General features: G+C 35.5%; 1 protein-coding gene across 1 annotated transcript in view; it reads left to right on the top strand.

Moving 5' to 3' along the window:
• The window catches only part of PDE10A (phosphodiesterase 10A), a 188033-nt gene extending 170379 nt beyond the window's left edge, over positions 1 to 17654 (top strand). Inside the window, 3 exon segments of the mRNA XM_040551953.1 lie at positions 167 to 247; positions 6429 to 6517; positions 12775 to 17654. Of these exon segments, the coding sequence (XP_040407887.1) occupies positions 167 to 247; positions 6429 to 6517; positions 12775 to 12892 (288 nt within the window). The 3' untranslated portion in view covers positions 12893 to 17654.
• The last annotated feature ends 10 nt before the right edge of the window (positions 17655 to 17664 follow it).

Below are 17664 nucleotides of genomic sequence, written 5' to 3'. Positions count from 1 at the left end.
TTATTTATATTATCGCTTAGGCGAATATATAAAATGAGACTCTCCTTAGGCAGTTTTCTGACATTGCCTTAGACTGGTACGTTGCATTACTTTTAATTCTGGAGTTTTAGATCCATATGCATTAGAACATGGAATAATCCTAATCTCTCTCTTTGCTTTTCTCCAGGGTGATGAAATGAAGAAAACGGGTATTCAGCCTATTCCTATGATGGACAGAGACAAGAAAGATGAAGTCCCTCAGGGTCAAGTATGAACTCTCTCTGTAAAATCATACATGTTTTATAGCATTAATAAAAGATGTATGAAAAAAAACATTTCATATATTACCATATATTGCATTTGATGTCAGGGTATGTGAGCTGCTGAATTCTATGCTTTGTATGCAAAATGTTTTTTTTATTATTTTTTATTGTTTTATTTAACAGTGGAAAACTCATTTTCAAAGACATTACTGAAATGATAGTAAACTTTTTGCTGCTGTCCTGAATTACATACCTATACATGTTATACATGTTACTGTATAAGATAGCTCCACTTCCTATAACATGATAAGGCTTCAGGAGTGATTTAGATATGATACAATATTTCTGCCATGAAAATCGCCATGAAATTTCAATGAGAAAAATGAAGTCTGTCTTCTGATTATACCTTAATACTCTTTTTATTCTTGTAATTCCCAATGCAGTGATTTCCAGCTTGTTATCACTCCTACTTCTTTCCCCTTAATAAAAACTCCGTGGAGTGGTAGCAGAACTGTAAATAGTTAAAATACTAGCTTGAAAAGCTTTTGGATACAATATATTCTTTCTTGTATGGTAAGTGTTTGTAAAAGGAGGTAACAAATACTTAGGAATTGTGGTCTTATCCTTACATCAAGTACAATTTTGAAGAAGTATCAAAAAAACAAAAGACTAAATTTCTGAAAACGCAGAGGGTCATGAATATTGACCAAAGATTTGAAAAGGCAGGTGTCTCTTTTCTGGCATATGGTCAAGTATTTAACACATCATGACATTTTAATGTGCAATTTGGGGCAGGTGAGCGTTGGTATTGGCCAATAGCACGTGTGTTAAAGACTATCTGCAAGATAAATGAGCAACAAATCATAGAATCCTACCTGGAATTGTTTTAGTTGGAAGGGACATAAAAAGATCATCTAGTTCCAACCCCCTGCCATAGGCTGGGATGCCACCCACTAGATTAGGTTGCTCAGGGCCTCATCTAACCTGGCCTTGAACACCTCCAGGGATGGGCAATCCACAACCTCTCTGGGCAACCTGCTCCAGTGCCTTACCTCCCTCTAAGTGAAGAATTTTCTCACAACATCTAATCTAAATCTTCCTTCTTTTAGTTTAAAACCATTCCCCCTTGTCCTGTCAATATCTGATTGAGCAAAGAGTCGTTCTCCATCTTTTTTATAAGTCCCCTTTAAGTTCTGAAAGGTCACAATGAGGTCACCCTGGAGCCTTCTCTTCTGTAGGCTGAACAGCTCCAGCTCTCTCAGCCTTTCTTTGTAGGAGAGGTGCTCCAGCCCTTTAATCATCTTTGTAGTAGCCCTCCTGTGGACCTGCTGTAACAGCTCCTTGTGGTGGGGGGCTCCAGACCTGGACGGAGTACTCCAAGTGGAGTCTCACAAGGGCAGAGACGAGGGGGACAATCGCCTCCCTTGACCTGCTGGCCACACTTCTTTTGATGCAGCCCAGGAGGCAGTTGGCTCATGTTGAGCTTTTCGGCCACCAGAACACCCATGTCCTTCTCTGCAGGGCTGTTCTCAGTGAGTTCTTCTCCCAGTCTGAACTTCTCTCTTGGATTTCCCTGGCCCAGGTGCATCACTTTGCACTTTGACTTGTTGAACCTCACTAGGTTAATGCAATCCCACTTCTCTGGCTTGTCCAGGCCCTTTGGATGGCATACCTTCCTTCTATTGTATCTACTACACCACTCAGCTTGGTGTCACCTGCAAACTTGCTGAGGGTGCACTTGATGCCACTGTCTATCAGTCCCACAAAAGACTAAATGGGATTTCTGGAAAGGATGTGAAGTTTCTTTCTCAAGTATTTTTAATATCTGTCAAAGTGGTTGTTGAAAAAATCTACAAGGGCATCAATTACTTGGTGATATGTGGTAAGATAACACAGGAGATTAGTTGCCAATGACCAAACTCAGACACTGGTGATCACCAGCAATTGCCTGTGCTACCCTTTGCAAGTTCTGGGGCCTTCCTGAGACACTGTGTAAAGGATCAGTATCATATAATGTATATGTCTTAGGAAAATTTTAAGGAATACTTAAAGTGATGTTAGTAAAGTCATGTCGGACAACTCAAGGAAAAAGCAGTTTGTCCCTGTAGCAGGATAGAGATCTTCACAGACTGTTTGTTTTTCTTTGAGATTTCGTAAAGGAGAGATTGGGCATGAATGATTTGCAGTGAGCTATAGAAGTACCATGAGAATCACTGTTCTTTTTTTTTTTTTTTTTTTGGTACTGATAACTCTTGCTAAAGCTACAGTAACATCAAATTCTGAGAAGTCAATGACACCTTTTCAATTCAGTGATTGCTAGAAGTTTAAACTTAGCTAAAAGTTTTTGCTGTTTTACAAATTTGACTATTGCTTTCACTTGTTCCTGGCTAAAATACTCATGTTCAGATTTTCAAATATTTGTGATTTTAGGCCAATACTTCTTCATTATTATTTTGGATAACTACATACATTGCTTTTTGGCATTCCTTTAAAAATAAACAAAAGGAATATGTGGGGAGTTTCTTGAGGATAAGCAATAAGTAGTGTATTTTTAAGAGCCTCAATTGTCTGTTTCTCAAAGTGTTTGTGTATTGATTTTCCTGAGCACAAATACGTAGCAAAATGTGCAGCATTTATTGCTTTTTTCTGCTTTTCCTAGGGAGAATAGGTATTTTGTAAACATAAATTCAAGAAGAAAAAAGGTCTTTGAGTCAGCTGTTTTGGGCAAACAAGAAAGCTAGCTCTTCTTTGTTTGTGTGAACAAAGAAAAGCAAATGGTCTGTTGTCTATTTATATACATATATACATACATATACATATAGGATTTTATTTACTTTTAGTGGCCTCTGAGACTTTAATTGTCAATGGCCTTCACTTACAAAGCATTTCATGAACTGTGAAGGGAACGATAATTTTAAAATAAACTAGAAACAACAAACTATCAAAAATGCTGTAGATTAATTACTTGTTAAGCAAGACTATGGAAATTTTTATATTCTGAAAAATAACCCTGTATGTTATCTCATATTTTAGCATTAAAATCTATTACTCTTATTATAGTGAGGAATTGGCATTAATTTATTAAATTCATGTGTCAAGTGTAAGCCTAGTAGGAGAAGAAACATTTTTCTGTACTTGGTTTATTCTTCCACACACTGTATTAGTTATCTTTGAACATCTTGAAAAGTACATGGTATTACAGTACATATAGTACTTACTCTTCTGGGTATTTACGAAAGAATTGTTAATGGGGTGAAAGTACAGGTCTAAGAAGTAAGCTATTTTTTTTCTCTTTTAAAGAGAAGTACAATCTTCATAGGTTCTTTTACATTGTGCTCTGTTCTGTGCTTCTTAATAGTATAACAGTAAAATATTAAGCAAAATAAAGAGGTTAAAAGTCAACTTCAGAGTGTGGTTGCAGCTGCTATATCTCACAACAGCGCTACAGCAAAACGTGAGATTTAGGACATACATAGTTCTGTGCAAGTAACCATTCTTATATTTCTGCAGAGACAGAAAAATTTAATGGAGCATTATCATCCATTTCCTTGGGCTCTAACAGAAAGTATTAATGAGTTTAGGATCCCATATTTTTATGTGGATTTTAGTTAAAGCATTAACACCTTATTTAAATGACAATGATGTTTAGGAAATGAGGATTTGTATAAACATGCAATCTCAGAAAAAATAATTATGCCTCAAATGCTCATATTTGATGAGAATAGTTTCGTGGTTGGCTCTTTCACTGGTTGAAAGATACTCATCTAGGTGGTTGGATCAGTTGCCCTTTGCAGTACAACTCATGAAGGGTCCCTGAGTTTGGTGTCTTCCTACTGTGGAGCCTGCACTGAGGATTTGTTCCTTACTCAGTAAGGATTCCCTCACCCTCTTTTCTGCCCGTTCCTTGAGAATTTAATCAGTGTTTTGGATTACACCAAGATTGCACGCTTGAAGGGTGTTTTCTGCTTTGGCTTCCATTAGACCTGTAAATGTCTCTCATCTTCACAGCCTAAGAATTTTGGAACCTGTGAGGAAAATAGAAATGACAAAAGAATGCAGTGACCTGAAAACTCTTTAGATAAGCAAGTCAAGGCAACCTGAGTAATGAAGGAATGAGAAATGGCTCACAAGATCCAACCATTCACAACTTAACTCAGAAATATAGTTTTCAGGTTGAAAATGAGAAGTTTTATGCAAAAAAATAAAATGTTAGGAGTGATTTCTTATTTGAAATGCTTCAGTCTGAACAGTAAAGATCCAGCTTTCAAAGCTATAAATATGTTTAATATGCACAATGGAATAGACAGTAGCAGTTTGTTTCAGAAACAAAAGATATTTTCTAGTTCTTCCTTCTTATGCATCTTAGGATATACATATGCTGCCTCTCCTGCAGTGACTTCAAAGGATTACTTATTCCTGAGTGAACGTCAGGCTTTCTCTCTGGCCATAGCAACATAAAACTCAGTCTAGAATTATGTATTCAGGCAATCTAATCCTTTTACCAGAGGATTTGTGTGAGTTTGCTCTGGTCAGAAGTCTAAACTCTTGCAAAGAGACATTTTTAGTTAACTTGTCTTTATTCAGAAACTAAATCCATTCAGTCTGTTAGTTTTTTTTTCTCCTTGATTGATGTACATTTTAACTTAAGAGTTTTCAGTGTCTTAAAGGACATATTTTGTTTTAAATACCAGAGTTCAAAAAACAAGGTTTGTTGGATTATGTTATAAATTGATTTAGTTTGGTTGAAATCTTTCCCATTTTGTGATGAAAACTCACTTCTCATCGAGCAGGAAGGTCTACAGTGTGACTGTATCTAATGTCCCATTTATAATTTTGGATAGATATGCAGCAAATCTGATATTTTCCAGTAAAATAATTACCCCCTTAACAAAAACAAACAAACAAACAAAAAAACACTCAATACATAGGATAAAAACATGAAAACAATGCAGTATGCAAAATAGAAAATTATTTATTTATTTATTTTAAATGATGAACAGACACGACTGCTGTGTGCTGTGTGCTTTGCCTTATGGTCTTCTGCATTTTGTTGCTATTGGTTATACCATAATTACTGTAACACAGACTGCTGGGTTCTTAGGTCTTCTTAGGTCTTCTTAGGTCTTAGGTCTTCTTTCTAGGTCTTCTTAGGTCAGAGAAATGTCTTTTTTTCTTTTTTTTTTTTTTTTTTTTAAGTACAAAATGGACTTATTTACATAGCAATATGGGAGGAATCTCTATTGGTAGAAGTGAGGACAAGAGTTGCTCTTTGATTTCTGAATAAGGGCCAATGTTTAGACTGTTAACAAGAGATTTTTTATCAAATGCTTTGGTTTCAGTACATGTGGTATTTCACTAAGACACATTTAAAAACTCTCCCAAAGGGATCATAGTGGACTACAGTGACTATCATGAGAGTCTGGGGTAAATGAATGATGTTATAGTGAATCTGAATTTAAACTTCCATCCTTGGTTATATATAAGTAGCATTTTCTAAAAATTCCCATGTGTCATGGTAAATCACCTGTAACGTGGTAGCTGTCATAAGGCTCTCAGCCTATGTGAATCTGATATCATTGAAAATGTGCTTGTTCTCTGAACAGATTTATATGATAATGGTAAAAATATATTTCTCCACTACATACATGAAAAGAAAACAGACACTTTATGAAGGTTTGAAGCCTTGTAGCATTTCAAGTAAATTGAGCTATGGAATACATACATCAGAAAAATCCAGAACTCAACCATATTTTGGAAATGCTGCACAAATTTCCTGCTTTCAAAAAAAAATTTTTTTTCCATCACAAGAATAATGTTTGTAGAAATGACTCTGCCATCTACACTTATTTTCTGGCACTACTGCTACCAAAAATCCAGAGAGATACTGAGCAAATCAATTAAATCAATAGAATATTAAAAGGTCTTGTAGATAGCAGGTCTGCTATCTGAAGCAGCCACCATAATTATTAGAGAGAGGCAAGCAAGCGACTTGCGGCTGTCAAGCACTTCACTGTTAATGTTCATTCTAAGTCTTTAGTTATTAAGATGAGATGCAGAAGTATGAAGTCCTAAAATAAGCAGTAATTAAATAGGTAGTCAACAGCTTTACTCTAGTTGGCTGTTAATTTTCAGTATTTTAATTTGGCAACAATTAACTATTCTTTTTTTCATTGATGTTTTTCATAGATTGGGTTCTACAATGCTGTAGCCATCCCATGTTACACGACACTTGCACAAATCTTTCCTCCAACTGGGCCACTACTCCGAGCATGCAGGTGAGTAAACGTGCAAGTTTTTGCATAGCAGGTAGCTTGGTTAAAGAAAAAACAAACATGCTTGACTAGTTTGTCTGGAAAAACAAACCTTTAATTTGAGGATTTGCATGCAGATAATGGGGGATATATATCTCATATTAATCCATGCAGAAACCCAGAGGCAATAACTACTGGCTGGGACTATCCAATGCAGATCTACAGACACGGTTGATTAAAATGTGTTTGATGCCAAAAGTACTCAGAGAGAAACAGTTTCAGTGATTATGTGTCTCTATCTATGTTGCTTCAGTGCAATTTCACTGTGTCCTTTTTATTTCAACATAGTTCTCACAACTAAGATTGGCAGAAAACAAGAATTCTGTTTCATTTAAAAAAAAAAAAGTTTTTTTCATGTGGCTTTATTCACGTCAGAACATTTCTGAAAAAAAGAAGAGAAAAAAAGCACACCAACTTAGACTGGTCAGTAATTTTGAGCATAAGGGGGATACCACTGGGATATGGGAAAGGCAAACGCAACTTTATTTCTAAGCAGTAAGGATGTAGCTTGGGATCTTCTGGAGGAGAGGAAAGTGTCCTTCACCAATTGCCTGCTTCTATCCTCGAATGATGGTGGATCTCTCTGTAGGTAGTTCAGTCCAATAATTATATCGTGGACTTCAGCAATCGTCACTGACAAAACATATGTTGAAATCAATATGCTTCACAGAAATGTTCCAGTTTCAGGTTAATCAGTATTCTCTAAGGAAAGCAGTTGGTTGGTAAATTGTCAGCATTCTTTAGTCACATCCAAGAAGAAGTTACGTTTCTCAATGTTCTTAAAAGCATCTCTCTCATAAACTTTTTTTTCTGTTGTGGTCCCAGCTTGCATTGAGCTTTTTCTTTGTCACTTTCCTGACCTTGTGTGCTATGTGAAGTAACAGAAGAATGCCCACTGTATACAAAACATGGTGAAATTTTGGATTTATTAGTTTCTGGACAATACTGGAATGCAAACCACTACCTCATGCACACGTGAACTTGCAGTTTGTCTTCTCTCCAACCTAATCTGTTCATTTCCCTCCTGCCTGCTTCTAAACAAAGAAAACTTTCCATCCCTCTCAAAATCTTTTTCAAATCCTAAGAAATCCAACCTGTCCTCATCTTCTGCATATCAAGTTGTGGCTGTCAGTAACCTTTTTTGGTCTTCCCAGGCTACTGCTGTTTACACCAGGTGGTCTTATGGCCTACCATGTTTTTATTATTACACTGATTTTTGTTTTTCAGTGAAGTTTTGTTGTATTTCCTTCAAATTTGGAGACCTTCAGTCTTGTTTCCAGATGTGAGATATTAAAGTCACAGTTAAAACATTTGGGAAACTTTAAACAGCTTTCATCATTTTTGTTCATTTGGTCCTCTGGATGTCAGTTGAAATTCAACCCATGTCGTGTGTTTGCAGAGTTAGTGTTTCACTAAGATTTCAAGTAGACAAGAGGCTTTTAGAGTTGGCCTCATTAAAGTCAACCATCACAAAATTTAACATAGTGGTTAGCAAAATAATTTCATTTCCAGCCAGATACTATTTCATTTAGCTATGAGAAGATTATGTAGCTCTGTACAGAGGGACAAATGACTATGTTATGAAAACCAGTGAGTATCTACAAGTAGTTAATTGTCAGTTGTCTCTAAGTTCCCCCTACTGGTCATGGCTTTGCAACCCCTAGATGGATAGGGAGGAAATACTACATCGGATTAGAGACTACGCCTCTGTAGTTATTGCATTAGTGTCTCTACAGCTGGAATTTTGTTTAGTGTATGTGCTTTTAGAAGAGTAGATAAAGATACAAGCAAATAAAAGAAGAATAAGAAAGAACCCAAAGAATGAGGTCTTGGTAGCAAGAGACTAAAAAATTCGAGAGAATGACAAAGGCTGTCTCCACAGGAAGTTTTCTGATTAGACAAAGCTTATTAATTTAGCAGATAATGTGTTTGGACTATGTGTTTGGAAGCTGAAGCCCAAATGTTCAAACTGGTAGTATGGTGAATGCCTTTTTTTTTTTAAACATTTGGAATAACATCACTTGAAGATCATAAACTAAATTATGGTATACTTTTTAAATATGCTAGGTAAGAAGGATACAAGAGTGATGTACAGTTACTATGATGAAAATGCTGAGGCCTGTCTTTTCCAGTCAAGGTAGACGATACTTATAGTAGTGTCTTTTGTCCTTAAAAGTTATGAAAGTAACAATGTGCAGAAAATAATAGGCAGTAATTTGTTGTCCTAAATTGAATATTGTGGAAGTATTCATAAGTGCATATTTTAGTAGTTCCATCAATTGTAATACAGCATTAAACTCTTTAGTTTCAAAATGCTGCAAAGTGTGTTTCTGTCAAAGTCCAAATTTTGTTTTGGAATTCAGAGTTACAATACAGGGTAGGAATGCGTACTCCCTGAGCCATGTTGACCTAATATATACTTGTTGATAGTTTGATTATAGATAATTGAATCATGTGTACGCTGACAAATGAAGAAGAGTTGCTTTCAGTGTGAAATCAGAGAACATGAAGTAAACTATAGAACTACTTGTAATCCTTTCAATCTTTACAAGGCCGTGACTCATCCAACTACTTAACTGAGAGGTAGTCTCAGATCTTGGAAGTTTTCTAACTGCTGGATTTGTAATCTTTGTTTGAAGGCATGTTGCTTCGGCTCTATGGATAGTTGAGAACTAAATGGTCGCTTATTTGGTCCATGTAACTGGAAGACAGATTCTGTGTTGCATAACCATGTTTTCAATCAGAAACAGTTTCATACTGTTTACATGGACTAAACAGCATCAAGTATAATGCAAAGCATTAGAAATGCAGTGATGCTTACCATGAGTGTTTTCACTTGCTTGTTTCTACTCAGGCTAATGAATATTATCAAACTGCTTAACATGTATGTGATTTTTATTTATTTATTTATTTATTTTAATTACATACTTGTCAACATTTGGGTATAATTTTACTCCTAAAGCCTGTATCTATATGTTTCTAACATTCCACCTTCTACTGGAAGGTGCCCCTGCCCATGGCAGTGGGGGTTGGAAATAAATGATATTTAAGGTCCCTCCCAACTCAAAATATTATATAATTATACAAAAATGTCTTGCAGAGCCATTATTATTAATGAAGAAAAGCCAGTGATAAATGTAAAGAAAGTTCTGTTACTAGCACAGTCAAATGAGAGGTCTTAAAAATGGGTTTGTAGCTACTCTAGAAACATTTCTGTAAGCCTGCCAGTATCTTTGCTAAGTAGTAAGCATTGCTATTCATCTTAATGAGAACTGGGGCTGAGAAGCTAGGCTGAGTGGTTAGGATGGCACAGCATCACCTCAAGGATCAAGGTTCTTGGAAGACCCATATCTTTTGATTTCTAGCCACATAGACTTAGTTTCAAAAGTGGATTGTGATACTTGATGGTCCATCTTTCAGTACTCAACTGAAGGGATGTGAAGTTGAATTTTAGTGTATCAAGCATCCACATATGCTTATTTTCTAGATGGAAAGTCTATCATACTTCTGAAAGTTAAGCACGAACATGTTTTCAATAGTAAGTTTCTCTGCAAAAGGTATGATGTCTGTAGCAATATCAACCAGTCTCCTGGTATACATTATGTGAATATTTTCTGCTCTAGAAATTGCAGTTATTGCTTTGAACTCATATATGATACAGATATTTCTGAAAGCTACAGTGACATCATCTCTGGACTGGGCAGAGCTCTGTACAGACCCAGCTTTCCACCCTGATCTTGTGCATTCCTTAATTTAGATTGCAGTGATGCAAAACTGGTGCATGGATGGAGTTTAAGATTTCCATATGACTAAAGAGCTTTCTGAAAATTTATACCCTGGCTTAATGTCTTCTGATTAACAGTTTGGTAGCTTTAGAACGTAATTGCTCTGACTTGAAATTACCCTCTACAGACCCTCCTGAAGTGATCTGTTTGTGGGGATTGAGGAGAAAACATTGAGAGTTCAGATTTGGAGATGCAGACTAGAAATTCAAGAACACAGATCTGACTTCAACTCCCTAATTACTAAAATGTGTGTTCCTGCCAGGTTTAGATTGCTCCAGAGTGTTTCAAATAGCTGATTTTGCACTACAGGTTTTTTTGAGTAGCAAATGTTATTCAGTGTCATGAGGGGAACACAGCCTCATTCCTGTTTGGTATTGCCTCAGCTGCTGACTGGACCACTTTTGATATCACCCCTTCACTAGCAGTGCTCGTTCTTGGAACGCAGTGTTTAAACTGCTGTGTCCTTGAGTCATTTGGAATGCAGACACCAGCTGCAAATAATAGTAACAGAAGCAGCCAATGCAGCATTTCACCATCAAGGTTTTTATTTTGAGAGCCTCCTAGCATTTATTCCAGACATTTAGGAGCCAGGGCTTCAATGGGAGTACAAAGGCAAATGAATCGTATTATCCACACCTTTAAATAAGTAAATAAATAAATGTAAATAATAATAATAAAAAGAATAAGTCACCAATTTCCCAGAGGTAAGGTAGTATCTAAGAATCTAGAAGGTTATCTTGTCTGATAATTTATTTCACATTTTTAAATACTCTGTTGTCTATAATATATTTATTTTCTTATTGAAAATATTTCTTAGTATATTGTGTATTCTTTGTGGATCAAAACTACCAGCCACCTGTGTTATAGTTTCCAGAATAATTCATATAAGTGTTTTGTAGCCTATGTACTCACTAGGCCTACCAAAGTGACAAATCTGTAACAGTATATTTATTTTGAGGATGAGGCAAAGTGATTTTTTTTCCTTTAATTCTGACCAAATATTTTAAAACATTTTTCCATGTGCCTTCTTCAGGTGTCTGAATTGTTGCTGAAGTACATACAATTTACAATTTTTTTTGGCTGCAATTCTCTTCATTACTTTCCCAGTTTTGGGAAAGGGAGCTAGGAATACTGATGGTTCAGTTTTTCTAATCCTTGGTACTTGATTGTATTAGCTGACATTCAGTGCCTTTTTAATGCTGGCTACCTGTCTTCTAGTTGGCCTGGAGCACTAGAAGACAAGGTTTCCATCTCACTGCAGAAATGGTGCAGCTGTTCCCCTAGAGGGCACCAGCTTTCTTTGGTAGACTTCATCAGATCCTTCCTTTCCCAACCCCAGACAGTGCAACATTACCTGTTCACTGTGATTCTAGTTCATTATTTGCTGTGTTTTATCAACTGTTTCAGCAAAACTGTGACATAAAAGCAGAAGAGTTCTGCCACATATAATCAGACATAATATAATAACATGACACACAACATGTAGGACCTTCATAAGTTTACCATTCTGTTCATTACTAAAGATGTTTAAGGGCCATCTGAGCTTGCTCTTTGTCTCTGCATTTGAAAACTGAATGTTAGATTTGGACCAGAGGTTGCAAAGTATGGTCCACTATTGGATATCATCAACACTGACTTATAAGTCACTGGAATGATATTAGTGTACACCAAGTAAGATTATGGGTCCATACTCCCTTTGGATCATTAGAACATTACCAGCTTAATTTCTCAATATTTTATGGCTCACAAACTAAAATTTGGTCTTGGGGGTTGGCCAGGCTGTGAGACACTAAAAAATAAAAATAAAAAAATCTGTCTTAAGAAACAGGTACTCTTGTTATGGAAGATTGATAGTATGATCACCACATTAGTAATTGAAAGTTGACACTATGATGTTGTCATGCACCATATCATATACTGTCAGGTAGCCCTTGTGAAGAAGTTTCAGAAGACCTAATTTGATTCTGTGGTTTCCGATGAGGGAAGTTTCCTGGCAAGGGTACTAATCTCTGTGATGCTTTTAAAAAGGGCCAGAGCATGCTGTTGTAAAATCCCTGAAGTCTGAAGTGAGGAAGGTTGTTTTTCTGCAGACTGCTGTTTCAGAGTCTCTGCAGACATGGTTGCAGCTGGCTTTTCTCTGTATCTGTGAGGGCTCCAAATCTGTAATGGAAGCCCATGCTAGCCTCTAGCTCCAGGGCTCACTCTGAGGAAAGGGTGCCATAGGTTTATCCATAGTCAACTAGCCACACAGAATTATAAAATGGGATAACTGAAAGCAAAGGGTGAAAGAATATAATGAAGATAAAAGCTTGATGACATACTGGCACTTACATACATTATACCTCGAGGTATAATACAGCAGACAATATTATTAGGAAGAAATCCCGGTAAGCTTATGAACAGTGCTTTACCTCTTTGACTCTTTTGCATCTCCAGGGACAATCTCAACCAATGGGAAAAAGTAACAAGAGGTGAGGAAGCCTCTATATGGATTCCCTCCCAGTCCATCACTCCTGGGACTTCAGATTCGCTTCCTGTGAAGATTGATGACTGAACAGCAGCAACAGATTGCTTTAACCCTAAAAGCATCCCTTCTTGCTTTGGGGGTTGTTTTTTGTTTGTTTTGTTTTTATTTGACAAAGGAAAAAGAAAAGCTACAAAATGCTAACTAAGAAGCAGATCTGCCAATGAAGGTAACACCCATGGAGTTGACTCAGCTAAACAACTCTGGCAGCCGATCTCCTGACCTACACCAGTGACACAACGTGAACAGAGGGAAAATGACAACCCAGATTTTTTGGAATCAGCTATCAAAAGAAAACTTACGACTTGTGAATATAAAAGACTGGCCTTATCTCATGGGCTACATTGCTGAGGCCTTAATTTAAAACTGATGGGGGAAAAAAATCTTAGGGGGTACTTCTAAATTGTATCTTTCTAGTAAGGGTTTCAATGGTACTTTTATTACACTGTACTGTGCCTGGCTTTAACACCAGTGTCACTTGGGAGTTCTTGGCTATAAATAGAACAATATATCCATTGCTATTGTGAATGTTTATGTGTGATCTACTTGTAATCAGTTTGAACTCCAGCAGAATCCTTGGAGACTATAATTCATGCTTAGGTTACGGTGAATTCTCTTGCTGCAAACGAAAGAAAACCAACATTCAGGTTAAAGGTTTACAGTACTTCATTAAGCATCATGATGCTAACTGTCTGTCACTCACAAGGCAAATGTTGAAAGAACTAGTGATGATGCTTTGTTCTTCAGAATGATTTATCAACCTAGATAACTCCTCCCTTTAAACACTGGAAGTGCTGGATGTTTATCTCCAATAAGGAGAGATGTAGGCATAGTTTCAGGTTGGAGTTTTTGTATCCATAGTGACAGAAGCATCAGATTAAAATTTAAATGTGACAGCAAAGATTTCCTTGCCTAGCTCACAAATAACTAAAGTCATCATGTTTACTTCTACCTGCTGAGTTGTATTCTAAAAGGTATTAGAGACATACCTGAAGTATGCTATCTGCTGGGAACAAAAGCCCTGTCAGAAAAGTCAGGTCTCATAAGAGAAATTGTGGTACCGTCACAATAAATCAAAAATGTTTTTGTATAGACTAGCTTTTGTGTTGCACAGTAACACTGCATGTCATCTTCTACTCTTTATCCCCATCCCAAGATAAGTGAAAATAGGAAACTTCTGCCTTTTTGTTTGCTTTTTTTTTTCCTTAGTTCAGCAAAATTTCCAGACTTAGAACTGCCTTTCTCAAAGAAAGAACAGCTGACAGAAGAAAAGTACTCTAAAATATTGTGTTTACAGTTCTGTGCTTCAGTTAGGCTTCAGCCTTACAAACTTATGCACAGACTAAGACCTTACATTTAACGCCACTCTTTTGAATTTAGTGCAATTGGACAAAGTATCTTTCAAAAACTGTTAATTTGCCTTCATCTTTCTCTTAAAAATAATAAGAAAAAACTTTTCATATTGATCCACACAGTAAATGAAAACACAGTCTTTGTATACCTATCACAGTCTTTGTATACCTTTCACATACAGCCTATACTGCATTATATATGCTTTTTCACAGATAATACATAGTTGTAGTGGTTCTGTGATAACATGGCCATTTGTGTAACTGCAACTAATAACAGTAGCAACTTAAAGACAGGATGCAGGTTCTCTTTTTCCTTCTCACACCTGTTGAGCCGTATTGCTCTAATAAGCATGTCATCTTCTGTGTTTTATTTAAATGACATTTAAATTACTCTTGAGTTTTGCCTTCTGTTATGGTCGAGCACATACCAGTATGTGTACATGTGTACAGTATGTGATGTGTAATCACATAATGTATAAATGCACCTAAGCCTTTGCTGTACATAGATATCCCAGAGTTTGAGAATTCAATATGAAATTATCTTATTTGTATGATACAGGTTACCTAGCAGCAGCCCCATAATTCTTTTCAGGTGCTTTGCTTAATTCTAAGTGCAGAAATTCATTTCTAACCACAGTAAATTATTTAATCATTTAAAAAAAAAAAAAAAAAAAGGAAACACCAAAGTAGAATGAATAGTATCTCATGCTGTCTTCTGCTTTATTACTTAGTAGTTCTGCTTTAATGAAATCATACAGATGCAGACTTTCATCTGCTGAGTACTTGATACACAATCAATCATTCCTAATTCACATGGAAATTTATCTAAATCTACAGTGACCACAAAAATACTCTCTGAAATTCAGATATGCTACCAACTGAACTGAATATTTTTCCTTCACGGGTTAAGTATATTTGCTGTTCTTCTTCTTAGAATGATGATCTTACAAGCTTTGCAAAAATATTCCTTATCACACTGTGTCTGTGTTAAGCAAAGTTTTAATTCATCTTCTAGTCATTGCTGGTAAAGACAACTTGGCTAGTTCTGTTACTTACTATTCAGAATATTTGCCATATCACATGGTATGTTATGTTTTGAAGTTTATAAGCACTGATATGGAACATAGTTCCCTAACAAATTCATCGAATTGGCCATAAGTTGTTCTATTAATGTCCCAAGTCAATCAGATGGTTTTGTTTGTTTTTTCTAATGCGGAACTATCTGAAACATTTAAAATATATGTTTATTATAGTATAATGTCCACTAGAACTAAAAACTTCAGTTACAGTGGTTGTGGATTGGTGTATGAAAGGAGGAAAAAATCATGACAAAAAGTTACTTTTTGTGTGTAGCTATAATAACAAAATTAGCAATAGTGGGCTACATTTTCTAAGCAAATTTAGTCTCAGCATTTAAAGAGTACAGATTCAGATGTAACTTTTTGTAGAAAAAACACTAAAATCAGTACTCCCAAAGTCAAACCCACCAAAAATTAAAACTTTGAAGTTGCATTTGAATTTCACAACTCAAGTATATGTTGAGATTTAATGGTTCAAAAGCGTGAACTTGAACTCATAAATCTGCTCATTAAGTTAAACTGCCAAAAGCCATTTTTATCCTGCTAAAACCTGATGTTGTACAAGGTCAATAAGAACATATATAAAAAAAATAATAAAAAAACAACAACAACAACAACAAAAAACATAGATTTTTTTTCCTAGAAGTGTTAGACTTTGTATTCCCAGAACAGCATTAGTTTTGTTAGTGATTTCAATGGATTTTTGCTTCTAAGCCCAGGAGAAGTAAAAGGACTATCTGAAGTCATATCTGAGCATTTCTAATATATTGTGAAATGATGCCTGAAAGATATGCACTAAGAGAGAAAAATAGTTCACATAGCATGATATTCATCTGAGATGTTGCATATTTTATTACAGCAATGTCAGAAATTCCATTGTTATAATTAATCTATGAATTTTGTAATGTAGTACAACATCTTGCTGTAATGGTTCAACTCATGGCAGTACTTTTTTTAATAAGTGATCTATTTTTAGTAAGTTATTCCATTAGAGAAACACAATAGTGTTTTTAGTAGGAGTATATGCTAAAATATATTTACATTGGAGGAGACATGCAGTGTGGAATTCATCTTTTTGTGTGGCACAGACTTCTTTCATGTGTTTAAACTTCAAACAGTGTGATCAGTTTGCTGTGACTGCATTTAGACTGTTTAGTGTTAAAATCGTAGGGATTGCAAATAGCACTATTCATGTTAAAAACAGAGTTTGTTAGATGCTCAAAACAATTATGACCCTCTTGAAATAATGCATTTGCCTCTAACACTGTGATACAGGAACAATTCTGTGAAGTGGTACAATTCATTTGTTCATTCTAAACACAGAAGAGACTTTCTGCACACTACTACAAGGAAGTTCATGTTCAAACTTTAGGTTATATATCCCAATCTAGCAAAGGCACATTACAACACTTATTTTCCTTTCTGACCAAAAACTGTGCTCGATTGTAATACGGGTGTATACTCTGTCAAAACAAAAACAAACAAAAAAAAAAGCAAAACAAAACAACAACAAAAAACACAACCTAAAACTATGGACTGCTTTCTAGGGTAGGTCAAACTGATTTGTAGAGTAGATTCATATATATTCAAAATTCAGGTTGGGCTGTTATGTGAATAAGAACGAACTTCAAGGTAACATTCAACTTTACTACATTTAGTGAGCTGAAAGATTTGTTTTATATATATATATATTTACACATACATATATATATATGATACATATAAACTATCTTTGTAAAAATAAAACAAAAAATATGCAAGTGCAATAATTTAAAGAGGTCTTAACTTTGCATTTATAAATTATAAATACTGTACATGGTGTGTAATTTTTTTCATGTATTCATTTGCAGTCTTTGTATTTAAAAACAAACCTAAACCTTTACTATTACGTTTGTACAATAGAACAGTAAGCATTTATTATGATATAGTTAAGTTGTAAATAAATTCACAAACCAAACAGCCAGTACATATGCATATATGGGTGTCCTATTGTGAAACCTGTTTTTGCTTTTACTGCTGGCTTTAGCACAGCAAGACTATTTCTGTGGATATGTAATTATACATATAAATATATGTATGATACATAAAATATATTTAGAAATGTTCATAATTTTAATGGATATATCTATACATATTCTTTGGTGTGAATATTACTGAATACAGAGTTTTTTAATATTATTTTTCATGTTTATTTTGCTATTATTGGGAGTGGAAGTGAGGGATGTGAAGTGTGTGTGTGTGTGCACCCGCATGTGCGCACGTGTATGTGGTCATATACCACGAGTAAACCACCGAAGAAATGGAATCAAAACATAATGGAGTCCCATAATTTATGTTTGACAATATAAACACATTTTTTTTTTTTTTATGT

Source organism: Cygnus olor, chromosome 3 (genome assembly GCF_009769625.2).
Source record: "Cygnus olor isolate bCygOlo1 chromosome 3, bCygOlo1.pri.v2, whole genome shotgun sequence".
NCBI classification, from domain to species: Eukaryota; Metazoa; Chordata; class Aves; order Anseriformes; family Anatidae; genus Cygnus; species Cygnus olor.
Note: the sequence above shows the minus strand (reverse complement) of the source record. Positions and strands in the feature narration are given on the sequence as shown.